At 36.5% G+C, this 10925-nt stretch overlaps 1 protein-coding gene across 1 annotated transcript; it reads right to left on the reverse strand.

Moving 5' to 3' along the window:
• Positions 1 to 669: 669 nt before the first annotated feature.
• nudc (nudC nuclear distribution protein) lies at positions 670 to 6817 on the reverse strand. The gene is made up of 9 exons (XM_062435767.1): positions 6636 to 6817; positions 5333 to 5410; positions 5009 to 5224; positions 4839 to 4922; positions 4638 to 4751; positions 3491 to 3685; positions 3324 to 3407; positions 3081 to 3199; positions 670 to 951 (listed from the first exon to the last, which is right to left on the reverse strand). Exons 1-9 carry the CDS (start codon positions 6708 to 6710, stop codon positions 900 to 902), a joined length of 1017 nt encoding a protein of 338 aa, XP_062291751.1. The 5' UTR covers positions 6711 to 6817; the 3' UTR covers positions 670 to 899.
• Between the last annotated feature and the right edge of the window lie 4108 nt (positions 6818 to 10925).

Genomic DNA, 10925 nt, shown 5'->3' on the forward strand with positions numbered 1-10925 from the left:
CCTGTGTCAGTAACATGAGGGATGAAGGAATTGAACAAGCTTTTGGAATCAACTGAAGCTTCGAAGTCAACATTTAAATTGTTCAGCTTTCTAACTTCAGTGTGGGAACCTATAGTACAAAGTAATAATATAACCATCCCAAACCACTGGCTCTTTCAAACCTTTAGGAAAACACTGCTCCCTTGTGGCTTGACATTAGAAATGTTTCCAACCTGGTGTTTTTCATAGCTTTAAAGCCACTTTTGGCCCCTGAAGTTACTTACTGTATAAAGGGTTAGAGTAAAAGGCTTTTTCATAGCACTTGTTAGAAGTCACAAAACACACATTGATGCTTAATGGTTTTTGGAGCTTTTTCTGGTATTTCAGGGCATTCAAGGCACTGATTGGGTCATTTGGTGGAAGTCAAATCTGTCGCATATCAGGTTCAATGTGAAACTGGTGTCATCCAAATACACTCCACACCATGATGTACAATATTATGAATTCACATACAGGATGTCAACTAGTTCTTATTTTAGGGCAGACTTTTGGATTCCGTCCAAAAATGGTACACGACTGAGTTCAGTGGCATTACAGGCGGATTAAAATCACTCATCTTTGCCTTGAACTCTTCAAAGTTATTAACTTTCAAATTCATGTCACTAAACATATAAAAGTGAACAGAAAAAGTGATTTTAAATTCATTTATTTAAAAAATCCAGTCATCTTTAAATATTGCAGCACATGCAAAGGGAGAATGAAGACATAACAGAAAAAGAATATGAACTATTATGCACTTAAGACATGTCAATCAAAAACGTATGAAGGGAGGGGAGGGGCTCGGTGCCTGACGTTAGCTCTGGCTGTTGTTCACATGAATGACAGGAACAACAACGTGGATCCTACGAGTGGAGCTGGTCTCAGCTGAATTTGGCTTTGGAGAAATCCATCTCTGGGTGCTGAGCCATGAACCTGCGGACACAGAGGAGATAGAGGTCAGACCACAGGGAAACATGTTGTCACGCAAGCATGATACAGTCAGTCTTTTAATTTAAATAATGTTTCCAAATGCTTTTCCAGACACAGAATAAATGTTATTATCTGTAGATTTATTGACATACTGTTTTTCTAAAAACACATTTTTGAACACCATCTCACATTTTGCTAACACTTAACCATTAGCACCCCCTTCAGGTCAATGAGTGAATTTTATAAAAATGCCTAAAACTAAAAAAAAAGAAGGAAAAAAAAGACCACCACATCACTTTTTACTGCGTGTCCTCCATAAAGCCGCTCTGACAACACCTATCTTTCACTACAGTCAACCACAGCAGTTTATTTAGACCCTCACTAAACTATACAACATCGTTGGAGGCAGCTTTAACGAGCTGAAAGAGGAAGTGAAGGTTCCTATAACAGCAGACATGCCTGCTCTGGTTGAAGAGGGGTTATGTACTAATAACAGTGATAAGAGAGAGTCCTTCACATCCTTCTCACAGCTGGACGTCCCCCCCACATTGAGGCCTGATCTCAGTGAACTGCTGCTCTCTGGTGCACAGACATGCACAACCAACTGAGTGGAGGAACAAAAACGTTTCTAAAAATATTGACATCACAGTCCGAGTGTCACATTACGCATGATTACAGAGTGTTATATGTTCATGAGGTTCATTATTATAATGATAAATATGCAGTTTAAACAAGCAAAATTAAAAGGAGTCGATTGGTGGCTTCAAGTTTTAGCCCATTTACAACCATTTTCTACTGTAAGTATACCATGACTTTACTCTTCAGGTTCTATTGGCTCAGTTAATTTTACTTAGCTGTCAAAATAAACCTTGCAGAGATCTTTCAACTAACACAGCTAGAGCCTCAACAATTGGTCCATTACTGATTAATTAGATCGGCAACTATTTCCATCATCAATTCATTGTCGAGTCATTTGTTAAGAAAACATTTCCAGCTTCTCAAAGGTGAATATTTTCTGGTGTCTTCAGTCCTCTATGACAGTAAACTCAACATTTTTGGGTCGTGGCCTGTCAGTCGGGACAAAACAAGACATTTGAGGACGTCACCATTTTCTGGACCAAAACATCTAATTCATTAATCAAGAAAATAATTCACAGATGAATCCATTACGAAAATAATTGTTGATACAGCCCTAAACACAGTTTGAAGCAACCATTTGTCTTGTTTTTGTTGGTGTGTTCTAAGAGTTATTATTGTGTCTCTCCAGTATTCCATTTTTCAACTCATAATTCTTCATTGAGATGCTTCCCCCCCCTTAAACAGACAACACTGTGCTCTCTACTATGAAGCATCCTTGAACGTACCACTGAGAGCAGCTCGTTGACTGAACTGAAAACTACTGTGATGGATTACATTCCCCTGTATTTACACTCAATACTACAATGAAACTAATGAAGGTCCGAAAGAAATTTCCACCTAAAATGTTTATGAAGGACATTAAAAATGATTGGGAGTGCTATAAAATATGTGGTTAAGTGACAGATTACTGGTCAGATCAGATGTGGCTGTATGTAGCAGAAGCAGGGACCAAAAACACATTTCTTTTATTGGCCACAGTTACAGCAGGTGAGTATTACCTTGAGTAGAAATAGCTGAAGGCAAAACTAGACTAGACTATTATAACATCTTTATACAACATAAAGCTTCTTATAAACTGACAGTGAATGCAGCATCTGCTTTGTTGAGTTCCCCAATAAAAACAAGAAACATGTCAGCTGACTAGGCCTGTCACAATAATTATCGATTCATTGTACAATAATGTAATTATCAGCATCATCATGTCTATATATGGCCTTATTGTTTGATACGTGGACGTGACCTTGATCATGTTTTTGACCTCAATACTGCCACACTTCACATTAGCAGTTAAGAGGCTATGATATAAAATGGCCTTCAAATGACAATATCGTTTATCGCGATTATTTCAGAGACAATATATCATCCAATAAAAGTATTGTGACAGGCCTACAGCTGATAGAAGCAACAAACAAAAAAACAACTGAGCTGCTCCTTTAAAATCCAACAAAAATGAAAGTATAATATTAGACATTGACACAACTCTAGGAACTTACTTTTTAAGAATGTCTTGTTTCTTCTGCTCTTCAGATGTAGGCAGCCCCATTGATTTCTGCCTTTGATCGTACATCATTTTCTCTACCATGCCGCGTGTCTCTCCGTCCAGGTCTGACAGCTGCTCGGCAGGAAGTACAACACGGCAAGGATGAAGCAGAGAGAGAGCAAGATGGAGAAAGAGTTGTCAGTTTGTTTTAAAACCCTCGAGCAGTTAGTGCAAATGTAGCTGTTCCACCACTTACCTTTGAGTTCTCTGGACAGATCTTCTTGGTGTTGATTTCTGGATCTGTGCTGATGATCTTGTTCCACCACTCCATTTTATTGATCTGAAAGCAAAGAATGTTAAGTCTTTGACCACGCAGCAGTCCTTTCATTTACTTCATTACCTCTTTAAGAGACATTGTCGTACCTTTTCCAGGTGGACTACAACAACCTTGCCGTCGTCGAGCAGCCAGGAGCTTTCTTCTACCTTCACTTCGTTGTAGAGCTGACCTTCGATGATGGGAGGGTGTCCCTTCAGGCCGATCTTGAGGGAGCGTCTCTGGATGTCCACGACCACATCTCTACCCTTAATGCGGAACTTAACGTCAAAAGGCACCGAGATCTGCAGGAGGATTATAAAGATCATTAGATTATAATATTAGGTATTTTTTTTATGTCCGACTGTAAGCTTAAAGTTTGTTCATGTGCAGATGCTCAAAAACAAAAGACCCTAAACATGACTTATAGCACATAGAGAATCAAATAACCTACATATAATACCGTTCATACAGAGTGTGATACACTCGAAATACAGTATAGTAATAGCCAAGGTGCAAAATTATTTTTTTCCAACTGGCCAAACAACTCAATAGATTTTTTTTGGCCAAAGTCAAAATATAGTCAACACAAAATCACATGGATGTCATGTTAAATATGGACATGAGATGTTTTAGTGCAGGTGTCCAAACTATTCCATTAAGGTTTGTATGACTGCAGGTTTTCATTCCAACCAAGCAGGACCACACCAGGCTTGACTCATTTTGTGATATTTTGCATGGCAATTTTGTATCGATACACAGATGCCAAATATAAATGTAAGTTTTTGGTACTAGAATAATAAAAATCAATTGCTTTTTCAGTCCACCAGAGGGCTGTAGTTTGTTCTCTGGTGAGGTCAGCAGAGGTGACAGTCAGCACGCAGGAGGACGTCTTCCTTTGGGGACATTATTTGCAGTTGAAAAAAGGTAATGTAATATATCGCAATATATTTAAAATTGCAATAATATTGTATTGTGACACAAGTATCGTGATAATATCGTATCGTGGAGCTTCTGGTGATACCCACCCCTAGTATTTGCCTCTAATGTCAAAAAATAACCAAAAAACACATTAATAAATGCATGGACATGAGCGACAGAGGGGTAAGCAGTAGAACAAGAACTGCACCTGCTACAATGAAACTGAAGAAGAAGAGTGATGATGTGTCTCATGATGTCACAGTGATGGTTTTTAAGGGAAAAGCACAAACTCTGAAACACTGAAATGATACATGAACACACTGATAAATCACTTACATCGACTTCAGATAGAGACTGTGTCCACTTGTAGGTGGGCAGGTCGGCTCCGTTTCCTGCATTAGGCTTCAGTTTATCTTTGTCCTTCTCATCCTCCTCTCCCTCTGAATCAGACTGAGGAAATGAACACCTGAGTCAGACTTCATCATCACCACAATTTAATTTAGTTTTGTGTCATGTTGCAATAGTGCAGTTCCTCACCCCCTTCTCTTTGTCAGCTTTGTCAGATGATTTGTCTGCATTTGTCTTTGCGCTCTCCACTTTGTTCTCCTCTTCTTTCTTTTTCTAAAAACAAACAAATACATTCATGTAATGGAACAAAAGCACAGATTCACACATGATAGATGATCAAAAACACACCAACATCTCACCTTGTCAAGTTCAGACTGAAGTTTCTCTGCTTCTTCATCGGTCAGTTCCTGAATTCTGGGACCATCGTCGTTTTTCTTCTTCTTCTTCTCCTCCTCCTCTGCTAGCTTCGCTGCTCTTTGGGCTTTCTCTTTCTTTTCCTTCTCCTGCTTCGTCTGCTTTTCTTGGTGGGCCTTCAGCGCTAGTTTACTGTGTTGGGCGTAAGAATCCATAACAATCTGAAAGAAAGAGGCGGGGAGATGAGTGGACGTGTGGCGTTTTCAGCATATCAGACTGTATATTGAATATGGGGACTCAAATGTTTAGATTAAGTGAACGCTGCTCACCTTTTCCGCAGCACCTGAGTCGCCACCGGTGAAGAAATCTGTTTTTCGGCGGAGGAAGCTGAAAAAGGTGTTTACTAACTGTGGAGAGAAAAATAGGGTTTCACAGATTCAGTCTGACAGAATATATGACTTTGAGCAATGTTTGCATGACTAGACTAACAACTTTAAACAGCAGCAAATGTATCAATGGCTCATGTGATCCCTAGATTCATTAACTACACTGATATATTGTTTTAACTGTTCTAAGCATAAATTGTGATTGTCAAGTTATGATCCTGAAAAATTTGTGCAGCTTCTCAACTTGAAAGAAATAGATTCATCAACCCAGAGTTTCTAACTGGATTTCACTCAATGACCAAACAGCTTTTCCTTTTTTCATCTTTTATTAGCAGGTGCGAAAGTTTGACAGTTGTATGGCATTAACTGTAAGGCATTAGGTAAAAAAGACACACACACATACATATAAAAAAACACTTTACATACTGTATATGCTATTTCAAATAAATAAAATATGGAATAAATACAGTAATATATACACCTTTGCAAATATTGTGGAACCCCCTCAAAGTGTCCTATTTCCCTTAAGTTAAACACTAAGAGCAAATACAATTACCCACTGTCATAATTTTTAAGCTTCACATTACATAATGTATGAATTTTAGTGCCTTTTAATCTTTACTGCATTTTAACATTAATGTTACTTTTTTAGAGACATTCAATTTAATATTCAAATTGTGCAATGTTATAATTTGTCACTTTTAAATGATACAATGTTTAGAAATGACACAATGTTTTAAAGCACTCTTCCACACATGAATTAAACAAGTATAACGTTAATAAATACCCTCACAATTAACAGTTAAAGAATATCATAATAATTTATCATTTAACACATGAATGAAGGAAAACGGATTCTTCTAGAAACATGTCACTTGACACCACTCTGATAGAACCACTATCACAGAGACATTTAATAATGTACTGAATATCCCTCACACCTTCTTCTAAGTAAATAAAGCCTGTAAAATGATAAAATACCTAAACACTTTTATTTTAGGTCGATTTTTATTGAAATTTCGTGCTGCTTTAAGTCACATGTATACCGAATTTCCTACAACACCCCAATAACTGCATATGTTTAGGTTTAGGTTTCTCCAGCTACAGAGGTTTTATATAAACACCACATTTTCAGTTAAAATGTTAATAATTTGAATGTACTGTCGTTTTGTGTGCACGCTAACTGGCGTGGTGTGCCTGCTAGCTCCCAGGCTAACTGAGCTACATTAGCAACACGCTGAGTTACCTCTTGTACTCCTCCTTCATGCTGCTGCGCCATAACCAGCAACATCCCGTCATACTTCTCTTCATCATCACCCATATCTGCGGAATAATAAGCGGTTTAATAAAATGTCACTTGTACAGATGACAAGCATAAAGTTAAGGTACCGACTGTGAGGCCCTTAGTCACGCCACTCGCTTCCTGGAAACCGCCTACTCTCCCGCCCACTCTCCTTTCGACCAATTGGAGGAAAGGATTTAAAGTGACGGCCGCTGCTTCCAACACAATGAGAGCATTGGTTCAGGGCGGGACTGAGGCGCCAAGGAAAGAGAAATTTCTGGAGAAGATGTGATGATTGAACCGTGATTGAATTGTAAATATTAAATCAATAAATCATAATATGCTATCCTAGGTATTATTAAGCAACTCAAATAGCCTGGCCGGTTATAACCACACTCGATGGGACAATTATAATAAGCCATCCACTCAACTGCAGCAATAATAGCTGACAATGCATACAATGATAATTTTTAGGTTGCATAACAATACATGAAAAAGTGAATATCAACTACAAATGAATATAAAACATTGCTTCACTTAGTATTAGCAAATATTGCCAAGTGCATTAAACTTGGTCCAATTTAAGCACCAATATAACAGACAATTTCTTATTCATATTACTATCAAATGTATATTATGCCTTGATGTTACCATATTATTATATTAAGTAATACTTATTGAAGTAACTGTATTGCTCGATGCAGTTTCAGAATTTCAAATGAATCTCATTATGCATATATGAAGTGATAAAAGCTCTTGCAGCACAGGTGAAATTTGCTATGTTGATGCAGCAGCTCTCAGTGTGGTGACTACTTTGTGTATTGATGATCTCAACAAATTAGCAGCATTTTTCCATCTACTTAAGAGGTCATGTCAAAAATTGAACAGCACAAGAAGTCAATTTGGGTTTTCTGGATGGTAGGATTTCATTTGGGATGGGAAGTCCAGTCAACAGTGGCTTTCTCCTGTCTATATAGGTGTAACAGACCTAAACACAAGAGAAGACGTGACTTTTATAATCAAATACAATTGTATTCGTTTATAATCAAACATGGTTCATCTATGTCAACTAAACCACTGACACAACATTTGTTTAATCATTTACACCTGATAAGGGGGTATAAATACAACTTATGTCTGTGGTGACACTTTATTTTACCATCTCATATTAAACATTTGTAAGCTGTACCTCAGCAATTAATTAACTGGTTTATCACACTCAATTTTTATGTTAAATTACATTATGATACTGTAATTATATACTGTTAATTCATAGCAGAGGTCAGCAGATTTAAAGATATATCTAAGTCTTTACTAATATCTAGTTCATGAATGAATAACAACACAGTATAACATAGTTGTAAATGTTGCTTTTTTTTGTTTCTTTTTTTTGTAAAAATCATTGTGCTTTTGTAAAAAAAAAAGTGTTATTAAAATTGAATGCATTGGAACTCAACATCTTCCTTTATAGTCCTTATTATTGTCTTTGTTCCTTCAAAACTTTGGCCACTTGAAGTTAAAGGAATTAACCATTGCTAACAATTCAAAAAGGCAATTAATTAATCAATTCTGGCTAATTCAATGGCTGGTCAGGGTTTTTGAGTTAACTTAAGTTGATAGTGAGCCAACCCAGACAAGACACTCATCTCCCAGCATAACTTTCACAAACCCCAATTTCCAGACTCCGACTCTAACTCCTTCATGACTTGACTTGGAAAGGAGACGTGCTTTCTCCATGCTTTTTAGTACTTGGATCACCCAAATAATGTTCAATTGGAGAGCATGGGGGTGCCTTTTCTTTATTCCTTTTATATATATATATATATATATATATATATATATATATATATATATATATATATATATATATATATATATATATATATATATATATATATATATATATATATGCCCATCGTTATATGCCCCTCTGTTATTCCAATCACTATGAAAACCTTAAGTATAGCTCTATATTTGAACATATGTGAGGAAAAAGCAGGTATGAAACAGAAAATGTCCTTACATGCCGACTGTGGTTGTAATTAAATGGGTGTCTCCTACACTGGTGCCTTGTGTTTCAAACACATTTTAACTGTATCAAACTCAAAAATATGGTATGTAGTATGTTTATCAAGGGAACATTTGTTATATGTATATAGCTTCCTATACTGGCAGCTGAAATGAATGACATTCATTTATTTTGCTGACATTTGTTCAATACCTTTAAATTAACAGGAAAAGAGTGGTAACTTGAAAGATGAAGACAAAGATAGACAGAGACAGACAGAAAAAGAATGTGTATGACATGTTATCATAGTTGCAGAGTACACTGCTGTACAGTAAGAACACAGACAGTCTCATTCTACCAAGTCTCCAAATTTGTCTTTATTAAGTACAAGAGTGAATTGAACATAATCAAGATGTTCTTTACTTTTTTCACCAGATGTTATTTGTGAATAAGCATTTTTTACTCATACAGTAAACAGTAAAAATATACATAAAAATCGGTGGAGCATCTTTTTCCTGATGTGAGCAACTCGTTAAACTTAAGTGATTAAAATGGATCAGTACAATATGTATTCAAACTCATATATGATAATAATACAATTATTTATATAGCACTTTTCAAAACACAGTTACAAAGTGCCTTACAATTAAACAAGAACACATTACATAACAGTGAGATTAAAATAAACTAAAATGTCATAAAATATAAATGAATATAAACTATTTTTTTAAAACTTTAAAAACCTCTCTCTCTCTCTCTCTCTCTCTCCTCTCTCTCTCTCTCTCTCTCTCTCTCTCTCTCTCTCTCTCTCTCTCTCTCTCTCTCTCTCTCTCCCTCTCTCTCTCTCTCTCTCTCTCTCTCTCTCTCTCTCTCCCACCCAGACTAACAAAATAAGCCTGGTTTATTTGGTAATCCTGCTTCTTGGTCATTTCAAAGTGTAGGGGCCCTGACCGCAGACACCTTTGTGTCTAAGTCTGGATCTTGGAACACCAAGAAAACACACATATCAGGTTGTGGTAATGAACATAGGGCTTAAGAAGTCTGATGATTAAATTGGGAAGAGGCCTCTCTGGTCTTTGTAAGTAATCAATAAAATGTTGAAATAAATTCAAAGAGCAAGCCTGTGTAGGGAAGCCAGCATTGGTGAAATCATGTTTCCTTGCCCCAGTTAAAACTGTGGGAGCAGAGTTTTGCATGAGCTGGAAGCAGGAGTGAGATTTTTACTGATGCCTGAGAGCAAGGAATTACAATAGTCCAATTGACTGGTAATGAAGGAATAGATAACAGATTCCAGATTTTGAAGAAAGAAATGCTCTAATCCAATCTGAGATGAAGAAAACAGGATTGATCAATTAACATGTCTGTCTAATCTGAGGTTTTGAGATATCTGTAATGCTGAGTTACTGAATGGGACAATGAACCAAGACTGATATTTGGGTATTTGCTATATCTTGACTTCTGATCAGTATTTTAGTTTTATCAGCATTTAGCTGCAGGAATGTTAGTGAATTCCACTCATGGATGAGGTCATGAAGGCAGTTTTGCAGGTTGACAGTGTTCTGATAGTGGTTTGCAGGGTTACAGTTTAGATAAATCTGATAGATTTTGATGAGTGATGATTGTTTTTTCTACAACTGGATTTAAATTTCTCAAAGATATTTTTCATGAATAATAGCTAGCAGTTGATCTGCTACTACCTTGTCTAAAACCTTAGCTAAAATGGGATGTTAAGATCAAAGAAAAGTGGTTGAACAAGGGCAGTTTAAACAATTTCAGGAACAGAATCTGTCATCAGAGAGCAGTTTGAAATGTACCAAATAGAGGGGGAAACTATTAAAAACTGAATTATGTTTATATTCCTTTTTAATTCATAGGAAGAATATCAAGTGAAAGGTTTCAATTTATTTACCATATCAGTCAGTATAGAGATAGAAATTGGATACATGTACACAGCTAGCAACTTAAGTAATGAAGGAGGTTTGATCTTCTTGGGTGAAGCTGTAATTAGGGATGCAGTGCCTACAAGTTAGCGGAATTGTTGAATAGTGGTGGGACATTCAGCAGTAGTTTGTCACAACTGTATCATTCTTGTATATGAATTCAAAGTATATGTAATAAAGTACTTGCAAAATAAGTAGAGGGTTGTTTTTACATTTTAACCCTAACCCTAACCCTGACTTATTTCAATTGTTTCTATTGACATCTTGCAGCCTATATACTGGTGCAATTGTAGCTCCAACTTTGTG

Source organism: Scomber scombrus, chromosome 16 (assembly GCF_963691925.1).
Source record: "Scomber scombrus chromosome 16, fScoSco1.1, whole genome shotgun sequence".
Taxonomy (NCBI): Eukaryota; Metazoa; Chordata; class Actinopteri; order Scombriformes; family Scombridae; genus Scomber; species Scomber scombrus.